Below are 19,926 nucleotides of genomic sequence, written 5' to 3' on the forward strand. Positions count from 1 at the left end.
ATTAAGTTAAAAAATAAATAAATATCACACTTCACTTTCCCTATGTTAGGAAGAAAAGAAAAATGACATTTTATTTTCTAAGAAAGTAACAAATATAAGAAAAGAATGTAGCTAATACAAATAAAGTCCTGGGATATAAAAGTCTACATATTCATATTGAATCATATTTTCCAAATGCACTAAGTTCTCCTTGGGAGAAAAATGTTACACTTTTGAGAATTATAAGATTTCTTTAAGACCATCAGATTTCCAGTTAATGTTTTAAGGTAGTAAACAATCCAGGGGATGGTGCTATTATTCTGTATCATCTAAAATTTAAACTTCAGCTAGAAAAAAATGTACAGAAAAAAAAATCAATCATATTGAATATATTAAAATAACACCATTCATGTGCCACAGTCAAACTTCTGGCAGTTTCAAATCTTTGGACCAATTTCTAAAAAGTTAAAAGTGAAATAGGCGATAATGAGCCAGTCAAGCTGTGCTCTACAGAGCACTGAACTGTCCGAGACCCACTCACTTTTCAATCCGGTTTACTCTCCTGATGAACCTCTATTTCCTCATCCTTCTCTAGAACATGACTGTTCAAGATCTTTTTCAATATAATGTCTAGTAAGCTTGAAAGAAACTCTGGTTTCTTGGTTCACAACATACTAGAGAAAGGACAAAAGTAAAATAAATACATAAAAAACATGTCTGAGAAGAATTGTACAATTGAAATAAATTAAATGATCCTACTTCAAAAATGAATGTCCCTAATGATGAGTCAATTTTAAATTATCTTCAGTGTCTCTGTTCACCAAGCCAGGGAAGTGTGTAATATATTTCAGAAACAGGTCTATCAGGAAAAAAACCCTTAATATTTTGATTTTGAGTTTTGGCATATGATTATCAGTCATTATGAAGCGTCACTTGCCGCAAAGTTACTTGATGGCACCGGTTAGTGAGGTGTTGCTGTATGTAGATTCTGATGACATCATCTCATTTCATTGCTTTGGTAATGAAAGATTTACTATCTTTACCTTAAAAGACTAAATGTTGGCAGAAAATTTGGAACCAGATCTTCCTTATTTTAGTATAGGAATACAATCTAGGATCCTCTTTTTACTCATAAGATAGCTGCCTTTATTAATATGTGAGAGTCGACACAAACTTATCAAATGTAGAATAATTATTATTAAAAATGATTACTTTTTTAAATCCCCAAAACATACTTTATTAAGAAAGCAATTAAATCAAAGATTTTCAGGTCTTTCTTCTAGTATACCTGAGTCTTTCAACCATTAAACATGAAAAGTTAAGATTTTAGTTCCTGGCCTATGTACTAAAAAACAAAACAAAACAAATTTTTGAATTAGGAAATTTTATCTAGTTAAATAAAAACAGTTAAGGCTTAACAAAGCACTGCAAGTTTCTTTTCCAAATCTCAAATTTGGAATTAGAATCTCAGGAAGTAGGATTCAGTTAGGCAATTCAGAAACATGACTAACTAAACAAATAGAAATAATGCTACTTGCTCTATAATTGGGTCATTTTCAGCTATTCATTTCATTTTTCTATGTGTCATTTTTTTATCTATAAAATTAGCATAAAAATACAACTCTCCAGGGGACTTTAAATAATTTACTGTTAAATATATAACGTGGCATCTTACACCAAAATGTTAAACAGATAAAATGAAAAAATAGCTTCAAATTTAGCTCAACATGTTTGATAAAGTTTCACAAAGGTGAAAAATTTGTTCAGATGTTGCCACAAAAATAAAAGGTGAATTAAAATAGTCATTGTTTTCAACCAAATATGGAATGTGAAATCAGATAACCCATGATGGCATTCTATTATGGTATTATAGCAGAGAAGAAGACAAATGTTACAAAAGGAAAAAACAAAATTGATATGGAAATTCAGAGAAAAAATGGAAATTCTCTCCTCAACTTGCCAGAGTATCTTTCCTGTATCTGTTGTTTTATATGGCAACAATAGGCTGATGTTTATATGTATATCTCCTCAGTAAATTTCCATGATGGCAAGAATTATTACAAATATTGTATGTTATATAATAATAGCATCATCCTCATTATTATTGTTTAAATTTGCTCATAGGCCTGGATGACACATGTAAGTGGAAAATCATGTAAGTAAATAAAAGAATTAATGAAAATATCCAGCAGTGGAAATCAAATAGCTATTTTTGCATGCAATGCAATATTTAAGTTGTTTATGATATGGCATTTATATGGTCAAGAATATTCTTTTACTGGTACATTTTCAAAATTTTTATGATAAAAATCCTTCAAATGGCTCTGATGCAAATGTACTCATGTTATAGTTTGAGAGATAAGAGGAGAGCTTTCTATTTGACATAGTTACTATCTTTTGTTTGGATGCATCTCAATCTATTTTAGAATACGAATGGAATGAGAAATAAGCTTAGAACCCAGAGACATGGATTTGAACAACCAGTGACAGTTACCAGCTGAATGACCTTGGAAAAGTCATTGCTTCTATTTAAGTGTGGATTCCTTAACAGGAAAACAAGGATGATAATTTGTTGCTTGATATTAGTGAAAGGACTAATTATAATAACACCTAATACTGTGCTTCTTTCATTTTATTTTAAATAAGAAAAATAATAATGATAATGCAGTTTTGAAATAAATTCTCATCAGTACCATTATCTTAGTGTGCACAAAACATAATCAATGGGTGTAAATATCTATATAACCATATGTATGTTTGTATATATGTATATATACCATATGTACATATATACACACTGTGGCACTGGCTTATTTTTAATATTTTCAGTATAAGTAAGTGCACTCTTACCTGTTGGCGGGATTATCCCAGGAGACATGAGGCCAGGGACAGAATGTGGCATGATATGAGAATTCTCTGGGGAGGTGACACTTTGAGTCCTCTTAGGAGGCCTTCCAGGCCTGGAACTGAAACAAACAAACAAAAAATTTTTACAATTAAGCTGTTGTCTTACACATCATTTCAAAGTTGTTTCAAGTGGTAACATGGACTGTAAATAAATTTGTTTCAAGGACGGTTGCTTTTGCAGTTAGATGTAATAGACTTCCATCACTAATTAGATTACATGCTGAATTCATTTTCCCCATTGGAGATCGGCCACTCCTGATGCATAATTCATAGCCTGCACCTCGTTACCTGCTTCTTCATATTAATATCTATACACAGTTTGAATTGCCTCGTTTGCATATGCTAAAGTTCTGCATGCAGCCTTCAGCACGAAAATTATGCACTAACTTGTAATAATTATTACAGTCAGCCAGCTATTGATTTATGAGACTTTTAAAAACCAAATATGTGTAGTACTTGTAATGAATGATATTTTAAGGTTCTTCAGGAAATTAAAAGGCAATGGCTGCCTAAGGAAATGTTCTGCTTGTTTGATTTAATACTACAGTTAGCTGGGAGGTGGAATGAAAGAGTGATTCAGACCTATAGCACATTTTTCGATGATATGTTTTATTACTTTGCACTGCTAGTCTGATATCTAGATGATAAATGACAATACATATCTAATGTGTGAAAAGGTCTTGCAATTTCTTTATTTTTTGTCATTTAAAAGATAAGTCAAGTTATCATTTAACCCTTATTCTATTTAAATGAACAGCCCCACTAGGTTGCCTTACTTTTAATATACTAAAATAAATTGGAAAGCCTTAGGATTATTTGTAAAACATCATTGAGAAACTGCCAGTAGAGCACCTTATATCTGCCTTTAGGATAAATAAAAATACAGTGTGTTGTGTTTTAGTAGAGCATGTCTGTTGCATGCCTATTGTACAAGATTAATTTTTAAAGTTATAAAAGCAGAGGCGAAGAAGAGACAATATCCTTGTATAAGAATAACATGAATATAATACTAGCAATTTTGGAAACAAACATACTTAGCCTTATGTTTCCACTTTTTGCTTCTCTATCATGAATGTGTTTTTATAATAAAAAGGTTTTTTTTTTCCATCATTTGGCCAGTATGTGCCTAGATATATCATAACCTCCAGATACATTCTTCATAAGTTAGCATTTCCATGCTAGCCTCAGCTGACATCCTTTGCTTCATCAGAATACTCAAAGGTCCTATCTGTATTCTATAATGTGAGTAATAGATATGGTCATCTAACAAATAATTATTAAGCGGTTGGTTTTTTTTTTCAAAGCCATGCATTGTGGAGGCTAATTTGGGATCATGCGTTCTTGGGTCTTCAGCAGTTTATACTCTTGCCAAGCGGGACAAATCTGGTGCATAAATAACTATGGTGCAACCTGGAACGTGCTAAGTGTCATTAAGAAAAGAGTCGCAGCCTGAATGCTAAATAGAAGTTAGGCTGGATGATGATACTTCCATGTTGAGGGAAGAGAGATGCGATTTCGTGGCAGTGGAAACAAGAGAATTCTGAAGGATGAGTTAGACACGGAGAGGAAAAGAAGAGAAGAAAAGTACACTCCAGTGAGAATGAGAAAGCGAAGGAGACATGAAGAGGCACAGATATTACAGGAGTGTTACCAAGGAGCTGAAACAGCTCAGGGAAGAGCACGGGCAGATTGATACTGTTAGACTCAGCGCCTGGGGCCGATCCTGGAGGGCTTGGAGCCAAGAGCTAGGAGAGCGTGTGTTTGTTTTGCTAGTCGATAAGGACCCTTTCCTTCTTATTGTTCTGAAGTATCTCTCTAGCTACTTATTCTTATTCTTCATTATTACTCTTCACCTTCAGCTAGTTCTTTAACTCCGGTTGTTTGCCTGGGGCCGATCAACAGTGCTCTGATAGTCTCCATTCTCCCTGAGTGATCTTTCTATTAACAGCACTGAGATGCTAAGGAATGATGGCTAAATAAATATCTGCAGCCTAGATCTTCCTCCTGGGATTCAGACAGATTAATGCCTGTCTACTGGAAATCTCTGCTTGGATGTCCTATAATAATCTAAGACTCAGCTTGTCCAAATCTTAACTCAGCATCTTCCCCATTAAAACCAGTTCCTCTTTCCCTGGTTCAGCGAAATGGCACCTACTTGGCTAAGCTAAAAATCCAGCACTGACCTGTGTCTTTTCTTTCCTTTGTACACTCAAGTACCATCCCAATGAAGACAGCTCTCTGATATCTTCTCTATTCTCTCTTCTGTATTCCCACTCCCATCTTCCAAGTCAATCCCTCATTTCTTATCTGATCTATTATGACAGCCTTCCAAACTTTTCCAAGATCTACTTCCAACTTTGTCCCACTGCAATGCCTAGAGTCTAGAGGAAAAAGACAGCTCTCCATACTGATCTCAGAAGGATTTTTCTAAAACATTAATTCAATCATGTTTTCCATTTGCTTTAAGACATAATAGTTTCCTATAGAATTCATGGTCGTCATCATGGCATCAAGGCCTTCCAAAACTTGACCTCTGTCTACTTGTCCTTTTATTTAATCTCACTCTTTTATTCCTACATTCATGGCTTAAATTTAGCCTATTGAATTTCTTAGCAGTGTTGCAAGTTGCTTCAGCCTCCTGTTACACTACCATTATTGCTGCTGCCTCCTTCGCCACCGAAACCTTTTTCTATGCCCACCTACCCTCATCCCCATTTACCTGGCTAACCTGTAATCTTCCTTCTTACTAACCACATCTAGTCAGTATGCTTTCTATGCAGTATGATAGCCCATAGAACACATCTACTTACTATAGCTCTTTCTGTACTGGTTATAGTAAAATGCTTATTTGTTTTACTCCCAAGACTGTATGGAAGAAAGTGTATAAACTATGTCATTGGGTCCTTAAAACTTAGCTCAGGGCCTGGCTATCATTTCTATTTCGTTTCTTTCTTTCTGATTTCATTGTAAGTATCTAAATAAATTTTAACGCAGTTTGTAAAGTCCTTTTCCCCAAATTCCTCAAGTATGCTACCTCATCCATTCTAATGGCCTCAAAATTTCTAAGAAATGAAAAGTAAAGCACAAAAACAACAACAAAAAAATGTTTGGAACTCTGAATCTAAGGATGATGCTGAATATACATCAGAAGCCCAGAAAAAGAAAACAGAGGTATCGAGTGATCTCAAGCAAGATTCCATGAAGAACTTGGGAAGGGGAAAAGAAGTTAAGGTTTGAAAGATTTAGCCCTTTCATGTGCTTTGCTTTTGTGAAACTGTTTAGAAGTACTTTATTGTTCAGGCCACAGGAGCTGTCCTCAGGGCCCTCACTCTCTCTGGAAGTAGAAGTCTGGTTACCAAGTATGGACACTTTATTTCATGCTGTGATTAGAACAGACCCAGTGGGCTCCTTTCACCCCAGATATCAACTGCCCAATCTGTGGCACTGCCTTACTTCCACCTACAGAGATTTACTGCTTTCAGTTTTAAAGCTTTAAGATCTTTTAAAGCCTGCCACTAAAATGCAAATACCCTTGGTGGTGGTAACACCCCAAAGTCATCAGCTAACACCCAGTCGAGGATTATTTTACAATTAGGGGAGATCAGAGTCTTGAGATATCTATGCAAAGAATGGAGCAAACCAGAAGGAAAGATTTGAAGAATGTCAAGTCACTTACCCTTTTGCCTGAAAATAAGACTATTGGGAACCCCTCCCTGGAGTTCATGTCTTGGCTGAGGGGAAGTTAGAAGGCTTACTTATTAACAAACTTTCCTCTTTCCTTTCTAGACCCACAGTTAGGTTAGGTCCCTTTGTATTTTACCCATACTGCAGTGTTAGTAACTAATGCCACAGGGTTTGACTCCAAGGAAGACAAACTCATCCTTACATACTTTTAAAATATTTAAATTACCTTCCACAGGGCTTTAGAGAATTTCCAAGAGAACATGTGTAGTGTTGTGGCCAGAGGCACAGGTTGTATGCCTTGACAGATCCAGCTTTACATACTGGTTCTACCAATTTACCAGAAGGTGTGGCCTTCAATCCAGCTACCTACCTCCCTGAACATCGGATTAAATCAGGATTTTTTTTATTTCTTTTTATTTATTTATTTATTTATTTTTATGTAATCCTGTTTGCTTTATTAAATAAGTTCTTCTTGGAAAGAAAAACAAAAACTTAACTGAAAAGTGGGAGTGAAACAATTAGCAAGAGCATCTCCTTTAGAAAGGACCAACTGCCTCCATAGTAGCTGCTTCCTTATCTGCAACAGTAACCCAGCTCTACCCAGAGGATCAGAACAGCTGAACTCTCCTAGCTCTAATCAAAGCAGAAGACCTCACTTAAATAAATTATTACCCTTAACAGCTTGAATGAAATTAAATGTATTACTTTGGTAATTGTCTTTGCCAGCTTCGCACATTAGCCATAGTGCAGCCCTAAGTATTTTCAACCATCTGCACTAAAAAGAGAAGAGCAATGGCTTAGAGATGTCCAAATCCACACTTAACATCTCACTTACTTAGGAATCCACCCAGACACACCCTTCCCTGCAGTTTTGAATATAAAGGGTTTATTTTTGAGACAGATCATTGGATAGACTTCTCTCTTTCATTTCCATCATTAAATTTGTCTCATGCAAATTCCTGTGTCATTCCCACAACTGCCTAATGTGCCCCAACTCTTCCTAACCCATTTATTGTGCTTATTGAGGGTGAAGTCAAATCGAACTTAACAAAAGAAAACAAAAGTGACATGAATTAATAAGAAGCTAAGTGCATCAAAAGTGTTAACAGGCATTAGAAATTGTAGAGGGAGGGTAGATTATAGATTTTTTTCAACCCCCAACCTTGTACAAAGACATGATCTGCTCATTTCTACAGCAGCTTTTGAGAAATTCAATTCAATTCTCTTCCTGAGAGTTGGAGCAGAAAAACATGTAAAATCCAGAAAGAGATTGTGATGGTTATAAATTGGGAAGTGTAAAAGTAGCTACCTAGCAGATTTTTGTTCCAAATCCTACCTGCTTAAAGAAGGGTTCCATTCATTTAATTCATCCATCCATCTATCTAAGAGAAAGGAGCTACTGCTGTAAAACAAGAATCAGGCTAGACATTAGGATTTCAAGAATAAAGACACACTCCCTTCTTTGAGAGAGAAGATAAAATTAAATAGCCTGTGGGTAATAGTGCAGAAGAAAAATACATGGTGGCAAGTGAGCATTGATTTTAGTCTTGGGACACAAACAGGCATTCAGGGGTGAAAGCAGCCTGCTCCATTAATCTACAAGAGTTCGTTTGCCCTCTCCAATTCATTCACCCTAGGAAAGCTCCAATTGTGTATTTATATTCTGCATATTTTTTCTAGTAAACTGCTTCTACAAACCCAAGCCAAGTTATAGGAAAACTTTGTGTATAATCAAATATATAAGCCACATATATATCCTAATTTCTAACTGGAAAGGCAACATTTGCTTAATGATTTACACACGCGCTTGAACATTATGAAGTCATGAAGAGCGATGTTTATGAGGAGTTTATGAGAAAATGCTTATGTTCTAAGTAGAGTGAAAAAGAAAATACAAACCTGCCAACATGGAAATAAAAAAGCACAAGAGAGATAGAGAAAATAAGTAAAACAAGCAATAAAAGCACATAGAAAAAAGAGTGGAATGAAACATACTAAAATAGTAGAAGGGATTATCACTGGATGGAGAATCACACATTTTTTTTTACATCTGAAGATGTTAGTTTCTCTGACATAAGCATATATTACATATAAAATATAAAAACAAACTTTTTAAATTAATCTGTGTAACACTCTGGCCATATTTTTCAGATAGTTCATTGTAGACAAACCATAATCCTGGATAATCTTAATCAGTACTGAGGTTTACCTTTAGCTATAGCAGAAACCAGATGTAATTTATCCTCTGAATCTTGCTTTTTTACCCCCATTTCAGTTCTAAGATATCTAATAAAAAGCAGATGATCATATGTAAAAATATTACCCTTGTGAGAACTATAAAATTAATCTAAAATATGAAAACTACAAAAAAGTCATTATCTTCCAGATTAAATCAACCTCATGATATAGATCTAGCAATGTAAAAGAATGGGAAGGACCTCCTAAGATTAACCTATGTTTACATTCACAGAAAGAAGCAGCTGATTTATAATCCTCAGTTGATAAATGAGTAGTTTCCCTTAGAAAGATTTTGTTAATTTGTTGATTTTTTTTTTCTGAAATGCAACACTATAAATAGTCCAGGAAGTTTATGATTAGCATCATTTTCATTTTGGGTGGAGTTTAGTTTCTACAGCTGGTAAAGCTTTAAAGGATACATTACTTTTTTGCAATGATGACAAATGTGACCACTGTATCTCATATCTCACATTTGTTTAGACCTTCTGTGTTCACAGTGTAGGTGTTATGTCTCAGCTGTGTTTACTTCTCAGTACAAATCAATTATGAACTAGTTCATCAAAGAGATGAAATACCAAGTTCTATGGGACAAGCATTTAAAATATCACCAGCTGAAACTTGGAAGCACCCTCAGACTACTGTCTCAAAAGCACAAAACACAAACATTCCCTCAATTGCTTACATGGTAGGTGTTCTGAAACGAATTGTGTGCCCCCCAAATGTATGTTCTGAAGCCCTAACTCCAATGTGATGGCGTTTGGAGAGAAGGCCCTTGGGAGGTAATTAGGTTTCGATGAAGGCATATTGAAGGCCTCACGTAGGACTAGTGCCCTTATAGCTAGAGACGCTGGAGAGCTAGCTTGCTATCTTTCTCAGCAATGTGAGGACACAACAAGAAGGTGGCTGTGCACAACTCATGAAGAAAACCTCATGAGAAACTGACCATGCTCAGGCTTCCAGTCTCCTGAAGTGTAAGAAAATAAATGTCTGTGGTGTAAGCCACTCAGGCTATGGTATTTTATTATGGACGGCTGAGCAAGACTAAGACAGCAGGCAACCTGGTACATTAACTAAACAAATGCGTATGCAAATACAAAAAAATTACAATTTCCTGTCAAAAAATTTTCAAATAACTTTTTTGAAAAAGGTTCTGTGCTCATATTAATTTGGGGAATGTCCAGTGAAACCTATTAAACATACAGAAGTTTTGTGGAAAAACGTTACAAATTCCCAAAGCTTTTAATATTTTCGTTTTGTGGAACAATTTGGCAGAGCCTTCACTACACTAATGTGTATTATAAATCTCTAAAAATGCAGCAAACTAGGCATTTACTATTTTATTTTATATTTATTTTACTGTTATTTGGAGGAAGCTTGTTTAGAGGCTTGTGTTCTTAAGAAATATGTTCTTTCTAACAGTATGATTATATTCAAATTATGGAAATTCCTTATTTCTCAACATTACCAAATCTATGTATGTTTTGTGTCATACATAGGTCACGTGACAATTGTCACATGAGAATTATTCTCTGGGGACCAGAAAAGCAACAATTCATATATTTTATAGAGTTGACATGACTTCTTAATAACTCAAAACACAAGGTTAACATGAAGAAACTGAAATCATCACTAACAAAGAATAGAAGTTGAAATTAGCTACTCTGGTGAGGAAGAATTATTGCCTGAGCTCAAAACTCACACTATCTAGACCTGAAATCATATAGGAAATTTAATAAAAACCTGTTTCAAAAATCATTGACAAAAACATCTGAAGTCTCCAGCTCAGTTGGGGCTATTAAATACTCAATAAGAAGGTACCCCAAAATAAGAGTTAAAACATATTGGAATATGACTAGCCTACTTTTAAGCATTTGTCAATTAAGTGTTAACAATTAATGATAGCCAAAAATACTAAAAGTAGTTTCAACAGGTTACACACTTGAGATAATCTAGCCCCTAAAGTTTATATGTCTCTCTCCCAATTGTTAGAGTCTCCATGTTAAGAAGGTTCTTTAAAACCCATGAAATATATTAGTTATATTAATCTTAGAATTAATATATTAATCTTAGTTTAGATTCTGTAACTTAGTAAATATATTTTTTGAGATTAATGTTTATCAAATCAGGGATCTTGATATATTCTAGCCTCAATCAGAATTACTTACTTTCGTCAATGATAGATGACACCCTATAAAGTATATCCAGTGATTTCTCATAAATATGTATTCATGTTTTATAAATATTTTGTGGACTAAAAAGCAGTTTAATGCAATTTAAAGTTTTAAGGAAATATAAAAATCCAATACTATTTATTTTTACATTTCCGTAGCATATATTACATATCCACATGTATGGTATCTTTCTCAGAGATAATACTGTTTGTAAATTTCATTTAGTGACTAGAAAAAATTTCATGTTTGTCTAGAGAGCTCAATATGTTTAACCATTTAATCACTTTGTAATTACATCTTCTCCCAAGCCATATATGATTCTACCCACAATACACATTGTTTTACAATTATCTGCAGACTGACTAAAATCCCCTATGGAACAAATCCTAAAATAATTAGAAACAATTGTAAAGGGCCTTCTTAAAGTTTTGGAAAGAATTAGTACTTCATTGTCTTCTTTCTCACAGTTCCTCTCATACCTTAAAAACATATTCTACAAAATTTAAATTTAATATTAAAAGATATTCCAACTAAGATGTGGGCTATCTAAACCAATCTTTTATACAAACTATGGACTCCATAGCCACAAAAAAAATGTTTTATTCTTATAATTTTTCAATTTAATTTTCAAATGACTAGATCTTCTCTGCAATTACCATTGGCTATATTTTATTGTAACCAAAAGCAATGTATTCAGTCTTTTATTTCATGACACCTGCCATGACCATGTGCATTCGCATGCAGTGGTTCTGGTTGATTATGAATCTGTTTTTTGCAGATCATCTTAAATTTGGCAACAATACACACCCATTGCTTCAATCTCAAAAAATACTCAACTCTTCTCTGTAGGAGATACCATTTCCAACAATACTCTGAATGCCCACTTTCCAAAGTTTTCATTTTATTTTGGAATAGTACACAAAATAATAAAATAATCACAGATGTATATGTTGTCTAACAGCTAAGCACTGTTCACTATGTGACCTAACTCTTAATGTTCATAACAAATCTTTAAACTAAGAATTATGATTATCCTTATTTTACTGATGAGGAAATTGAGACACAAGAGAGTAAAATGCCTGACTCAGTATCCCACAGATAAAAAGTAATTGATTAGGGTTGGGTGGGGTTAAGGATGAATAGTCAAAGCACAAGGAATTTTTAGGGCAGTGAAAATACTCTATGTAATACGATAATGGTGGATGCATTTGTCTAAACCCATATAACATAAAATACCAAGAATGAAGCCTGAAGCAAACTATGGAGGTTGAGTGATTATGATGTGTCAATGTAGGTTGATCAATTATAACAAATGTACCACTCTGGTGGGATGTCGATAATGGGGGAGGCTATGTTTGTGTGGGGGCAGGAGATACATGAGAAATCTCTATACCTTCTGCTCAATTTTGCTGTGAACCTAACATTGCTCTAAAAGAATTAAAAAAAAAATGTAATAGAGCCAGGTTGTGAACCAAGGTAACCTGGTCCTGGGTCAAGCCCTAAGCACCCTGCAGTCTGGCTCTGTAGCACATTTGTTTGTTGATTAGTCAACAAACATTAAATGTTAATGTGCCTGACCTTACAATGTGTGCTGGAAATACCACTAAGATTATGTCCCTGACTTCCAGTGGCCAACAGTCTATTTTGGGAAATAGATAGATATAGAAAGAATTACAACAATCACGTTCAATACTGTAGTAAACATTCCAAAGGAATGTTGTAGGAACACCATAGTGGAGGTACCTCAGGAGAAATGAAATGTGAGCAAACAGGAATTAAACAACTGAAGAAGAGGAAGTGATGGTAAGTAAGGAAAAATCCATAGAGGCACAACTCCTCTTAAACACAGTGCCCACTCACCCCCTCACACACACAGAGTTCTGTAATGAGATCTTCAACTACTCAAACCCATGCTCATCTTCTCTTACTTAAAATGGTTAGTATCACACAGCCTAGCACATAATCATTTGCAAATAATTTCATCCGTCATATTGCATCTCTCTATATTATCTCCTTACTTCTGACTTTGAGAAATATGTTAGACATGTGATAGGCACTGATTTGGGGTCAAATGTCTTTATGACATGATGACTCATTTACCTACTTTGAATATATCTTTGTTGTGATGTTTTATTTTAGGGGAATTTAAAAAAAGCACTAGTTGGTGTTGGATAATCAATGTGTAGACAAAATCTGATTTTAACCAGTAACTAGTCCATCACTTTTTCAATATTTTCTTAGTTTTATCCATAACAAAAATATTCATTAGTGACTCAACTGAGTTTTATTTAAGTTTTCTATAATTATTAATTATCTGCATATTAATCACAGTTGCTAATATGTTTTTAATATACAAGATGAAAATATTTTGTAAAAAAATTATCACTAACCAACAACAAAGTGTGCATCTATCTTCATATTCTAAAGCAACCATAATCACAAATTTCCAGTAAAGTAACTAAATCTGCACATATATACAAAAACAATTTGGTATAAGAATATTCACACATAAATCACAAAAGTAGAAACAAGTTACGTTTATATTAAACTATTGATCCTCAGAGATGTAGTTTCAAATGAGGGTTAAGAAAAATCTATTAAATCAGAACTCAGAAAATCTTGTCTTCATGTCTGCAAATGCAAAGGTAAGATGGCTGACTCAACCTAAAATGCATGTTTTCACCTTCCACTGACAAGTTATTTGTTTCCTACCTCTGGAGAAAATGTACATAACTAATTTATTTGAGAAACCTGTTAGAAAAAAAAAATACATCCACTATCCCCCTCCACTGTGTAACACATGGGGAGCTGTCAAGAAACGTAGTCGTGAAGCACAGAGATTCAGATACCAACCCCAGAATTCAGAGACCTCCTGACAACTTTTGATACTCTCAGGATGGTTCTAGGCCTATGAACTAATGAAGGAATTATATTGAGACAGACAAAAGTGTGCTGCTTCCCGCCTACAGAGGTTTAATAACATGCTTAATTCGTTACCTGACATAGATGTTACATAAGCACCAAACACTGCTATTAATATGATTTACATAAATTGAATTCTATTTAATAGTTTATGAAAGTGTTTTCTTTAATGAATGGCTGTTTAATACTAATGGTTGATATTATAAGAAATTATGATATAAACTGCCTGCACCACAGAGTCAGAGAAAACATGGGAAATTGTCCTTTCAAGCTTGGGTAGACATTGTTTTATCATGGGATTATTTTCCCTTAGAATATTGTGCAGAGGCTGCTTTGAAAATCGCAATCATTATGCAATTCTTATATTCCCTTATTTATTAATTTGTACACAAATCTAAATACTAAATACTAAAAAGTGCTGCTTAAATAGTGTTATTTAAATTGACCAACTAATAATAGCTTACATTTAGAGCTGACATAATTATATACACCAGGAGTTCTTTTGAGTACTTTATGTATATTATTTCAGTTAACTCAATAACTTTGTGAGATGGAAAAATCATTATTTCCATTTTATAAATATGGAAACTGGGCCAGATGTGTTGAAATACAGTATTACTGCAAACAAAATATGTTTCCTGATTCACTTAGTTCAAATGGAAGAATTATTTTTTGGTTAAGCCTGTGCCCAACATTCTATTAAACAAAAGTCTAGGGGAGATAACAGCTATTACATTTCATTTTTTTGAAACAAGATTGTAGAATTCCTTATTTCAGCCAATTTCTTTATCTGTTAGAGGATCATCTGATATTGATCACTCTAACTTAGTCTCATGGTCAGAAAAATGTCTCTCAAAGTCCATGACTATAGATCTGATTACTCATTCCAATGCATTCTTTTCTTCCAGCTTTATTAGAGCCCACAGACACCTGTGGGTGCAAGGACCAGTCTTAGATGCCAGGACAGCAAAATACAACCATTTCCCCAAAAGGAAGATTCTTATTGGTAGCATATACAGTTATTTATGACAATAAGTCTCAAGGGATTTTTTAACAAAAAGAGGATAAATTTTTAGATAATATAATGAGGGAAGCAGCATTTACAGCAGGTCTTGAAACATGAGTGTGATTTTCGATTGATGGAGATATGGTGAAAAGAAGGCATTAAAGGCTTCCAAATGATATGATCAAGAGCTCCCTGGGGCCGGCCGAGTGGCGCGATGGTTAAGAACTCACTTGGGATGCCAGAGGGCCCCGGTTTGGATCCCACATATGAGGGCCAGTGACACTGCCCTCCACAGCTAAGATGCTGAACAACAGCTCAACCTGGAGCTGGGCTGCCGTGAGTCGCCGGCGACGGCGTGGGCTGCAGTCCCTGTGGCAGTGGATTGCCATGGGCTACTGTGTGTGGCCAGCAGCCAGCGTGAGCGGCCAGCAGCCGCAGTGAGCGGCCGTCCAGAAGCCGGCGACTGATCTGCCTCGCCAGAGAAGAGCGCAATGATGGTGCCAACTTGGGCCAGTGAAGCAACGTCCTCCACAACTAGACTGAAGAACAAAACGACAGCAACTTGTCTGTTCCCCTTTCCCCAATTCCCCAGCACTGTTCCCATCCCCCCAATTTCCCAATAAAAATCTTTAAAAAAAAAAAAAAGAGCTCCCTGGCAGAAAAGTATGCGGAGTACGGAAAATGATGTGTAGGTTAAGGCCTCAACGAATGCGCCATCTGCACAGAATTTGTAGGCCATCTTTGTAGATTTAGTATGTTTCTTAGGTGTTTTACAGTTCCAGCTATATGGTAAGGCCTTTGAGATCACAACCAAGGCTTGTTTGCTTGGAAGCCCTCTTTGACTTTCCAGTAGAGAGAGCTCTTAATTGTGTGAGTGCAGCAGAGTGGACTAACTCAACTGAAAGGGGCGGGTGATCTTGGTAACTGAAGATCGTATTGTAAAAAGCAAGGCAAATACTGACTGTCTAGAATAAGGCTTTCAAGAAGGGCAATGTATGATTTAATGTTACTTAGGGAGTGATATCATGTGAAGTATTAATAGCTCACAATTTTGTAGCTCTTCATGAGGTTATAGTGAAAATTAAGTTAGTTGCTATTGTCAAGATAGAGATTAAAATCCTCAGATCTGATAATAAATAAATTTACTGTGTGATTATTACTATGTCAAATACTCTGACATGCGTTATATGATTTAATCTTCACAATAACTGTCATACAAATATTATCATGATGCCCATTTTACAGATGAATGGAATGATTCCTGGAGAGAGAAGAAGAACCCAAATTAGCCACAGACTGATAAGGTAGCAGAGCTGAATGGAACCAGGTCTGACTGAGTCAAAGTCCACTCTGAATTGCCACGTTAATCATAAAAATGCTTCAGCCCTGAAGAAATTTACATCAGAAGTAAATAGCTATATGTAGATGATTTCTGAAATTCAGTTTCAAGGCTGCATTTCTATTCTACAACTCTGAATATATTTATTACTTTGAAATATATTCCCTATTCTGAAAAATAATTTAATGTTTCTTTGCACTTGTTCTTGCTACTTTCTAGAATGCTCTTCAGTAAGATATCTCCATGCTTCACCATCTCTAACACCTTCCCAAACAACATGACTATGGGTCCAGTTAATGGGTCTCTTCCTTCACCCCAAGGGATGTTTAACCTGAGCATTGTTTAGAAATACTATATATTTACTTGTTTATTAGTAATTATTTGTCCAGGAACACCCTATGAGGGTAAGAATTTTTTAATATGTCCTCATAATATAGGAACAGTGTCTGGCACAAAGTAAGAACTCAATTAATATCTATTAAATGAAAAAATATGAATGAGTAGGTAAAGAAAAAAATGTATGCTCACTGCTGATCTATGGCCATCTGAATCTACCTTGTCTTAGTAGCTATGTAAGTACCTGAGAGGCTGGGACTATGACATGTCAGTGTTTTGTAAGGTGTCAATTTGATAATGATGACAAAGTGGGAGGCTGCTGAGTTTTTGCCTTCTTAGCATTATCCTACCCTTAACTGAACACTATGGACCCATATTAGCTCTTCAAAATGATGTGGTTAGAAAGAGAATACTTTATAAATTTTTAAACTGATGGCAAACTATGAAACTTGAAATCATCAACCAAATAAAAACAACCATTGTTTGCCCAAATATGTACATTTTTGAACTTTGATTCAAAATTTAGACACATATACTTGGAAATTTAATTTGCATTTCCACAATAAGGTATGCTTTTCTAATCATTTGATTTAATCTATACGTCTTGGTCATCAAAAATAAACCATTCCCCACTACATATGCATGATTATATATAAAAGTCCTAAAATATTGCATTTCATTCCATGGGAAGGCTGTAATATTCAAAAAATGGTATCAGAACAATTTGCTCACTATTTGAAAAGTTGACATAGATTCCCATTTTATGCATTTACAGAAGTAGATTAAGTAATTACATGATTAAAAATTGCAAATGACTAAAAGAAAACTATCCTTGGAATAATAAAGGCCTTTATAAGCATAATAACAGTGCCAGAAACCACACACACAAAAAATGATTGATAGCATTACCTGCACAGAAATTAGAAACATTTTTAGAAAACCTAATTGTGAAAAATAACTGACAAAATTGGAAAATGTATATCTCAAACAAAAAGGATTAACACTCTTAATTTATGCACAATGAAGAATCCAATATTAAATGGCAAAGAAATAGGAATAAGAATAGGAAAATGACACAAATATGTAATTAATTAATAAATATGTTTTTAAAAATCTATAACCACCTCAGTGAATAAGGAATTAAAGATCAAATCCAATACAAAATATGCCCAGTATATTGACAAAGCAAAAAGTGCTGGTACTACTTGGGTAGATAATATTTCTGAAAGACCATTTGCCCAATGCATTAAAATTTAAAATATACATACTGATAGCCCAATATTTTCATATTGACAAATCTAAGAATTCATTCTGAGGCAATAATGAAGGATAGAGAATATGGAAAAATAAAATCTTAAATGTTTATATATACGCATTGAGTTGAATAAATTACAGTGTATCCTAGACTGAAATTCTAGTAGGCCATAAAAATTACATATATTACAAAGCTAGATAAAAAGAATATAAAAACTTGTCCATGGTAGATTTTTATGTTTTATTACAGGTTAGACCTAGTATGTTCATATTTTATATATGCTATCCGTGGTTTTCCTCTTATATGTGACTATATGTTATCTTCCTTTCTTATTAATTTTTTGAAATTTTCTAAATATTTGGCAATAAACAAGTTTTTTGTTTGTTTGTTTGGGTTTTTTGTTTTGTTCTGCTTTTTTTAATCAGGGAAACAACAAAGATGCAGAGCATCCAGAGATGGGGTCAGTGAGATTCAAAGAAAATTGTTTTTCAAACACGAGAATAAACTAACATCTAATGATCTGAAAATGTTACAAGTCAACTGTGTACAGCAGAAGAGTAGTTTATTTTAGACCCATACGTATAAAGTAAAAATAAATAGAAATGCATCCTAAACTTCCCACATATTAGGAGCATAAGATCTAGACTTTGTTGACTGGAATTTACAATTTGGCTATTTGCCTTCCAGAAGGTGAAAACCTTAGGGCAAGTTGAACTTCCAAAAGTCCTACATACATCAACATACATATACACACAGTTTGGACATACGCTCGCATGCTCCATACATGCAGACGTCAATGGAATTGACAAATGGACGGAGAAAAGGGAAAAAGAAAAGTCAAAGAAATAAACCGATCTCTGCAAAAACTGGGAGACATTCCTGCTATTAAGAGAATAAGTTCAGGAATAGAGGGAACAGCCTTAATTTATGTGGTAACATTTAAGGAAATGATGTAGAGTAGGTTAGATAACTGGGATTGCCAGGACTAGCCCTGTGTGCACAGATACACTAACATTCTAATATTGTGGAAAGGAAGATGTCTTTATCTGTGGAGCTAGAGTAAATGACACAAGCTTTATATTTGAAAATAACAATGCAAGCTGATGTTTCCAGACTTTTCACATCCCTCCCCCATCTTAGCTTTTAATTGGTTAAGAGAACTTCAAAGCAAATTAATTTTTAATAGGTTAAAAGGAAAACCCATTCATTTTAACTTTAAATTAACCCCAGTTAATTTAAAGGCTTCTAAATTTTAACTTTAACTTGTGAATTATTTTCTAGTAACTTTTCCTGAATTATAGATTAAAAAATATAAACCCCAGTACTTGACCTCAAATCTAAAAATCAGACTTGCTAATAAACATTTACCACCTCTCTTTGATCTTAAAGCATATAGTAAATATTCGTAATTTGCAGGAATGATTTTATATATATGTGTATATGTATATAGGTATATATATATATATATATATGCAAAAGTGAGCTATACACAAAAGGCTTCCATCTGATATTCAAGACAGCAGTGTTATCTAACAGAAACACAGATTTATTGTAAGTATACATTTTTCATAAATGGTTGTATACATACAAATCTACATGAAGTCAGTAAATATGAATGCTTATTAAATTACTACATCATCAAGATATTTCTTAGGTAAGAATATATTTAAATCTGAGATTTAATAATTCAATGTGATAGCTGATAATTATTCCATTTATAATAATGCATATAACTTTAGATGCAATTATTTCCCCAAATGATCATACTTTATTCACCACATAGCCCTCCCATAGCACAATGATGTATATCACTCCATATCTTATTACAAAATATTTTCTGCTTGATAACGCTTTGTACAGATATATAAATGAAAATCACTTAAACATCAACTCATAGATTCCAGAAAGATCCAATATAAAAGGAAACGAGAAATTGTGATAGAATGAATGGAGGATGGATATGAGGTAGTTAAGGGAGAAAAGAGGGTTTGGAGAAGAAATTTAAGATACACACTAGAAAAAATGAAGTGGAAATAAAGAGAGGTAAGGTTTCGGTGAGGTAGGAACTCAAAAATAAAAATCAAAAGGT

General features: G+C 34.2%; 1 protein-coding gene across 2 annotated transcripts in view; it reads right to left on the minus strand.

Moving 5' to 3' along the window:
• Positions 1 to 19,926, minus strand: part of DACH1 (dachshund family transcription factor 1) — a 422,897-nt gene that overhangs the window by 247,878 nt on the left and 155,093 nt on the right. For both annotated transcript variants that reach the window (XM_019652152.1, XM_019652151.1), the window contains exon 2: positions 2,830 to 2,945. In XM_019652152.1, coding sequence (XP_019507697.1) covers positions 2,830 to 2,945 — 116 coding nt within the window. The remainder of the gene's footprint in view (positions 1 to 2,829; positions 2,946 to 19,926) is intronic.

The sequence above is a fragment of the Hipposideros armiger genome, unplaced genomic scaffold (assembly GCF_001890085.2).
Source record: "Hipposideros armiger isolate ML-2016 unplaced genomic scaffold, ASM189008v1 scaffold_174, whole genome shotgun sequence".
Taxonomy (NCBI): Eukaryota; Metazoa; Chordata; class Mammalia; order Chiroptera; family Hipposideridae; genus Hipposideros; species Hipposideros armiger.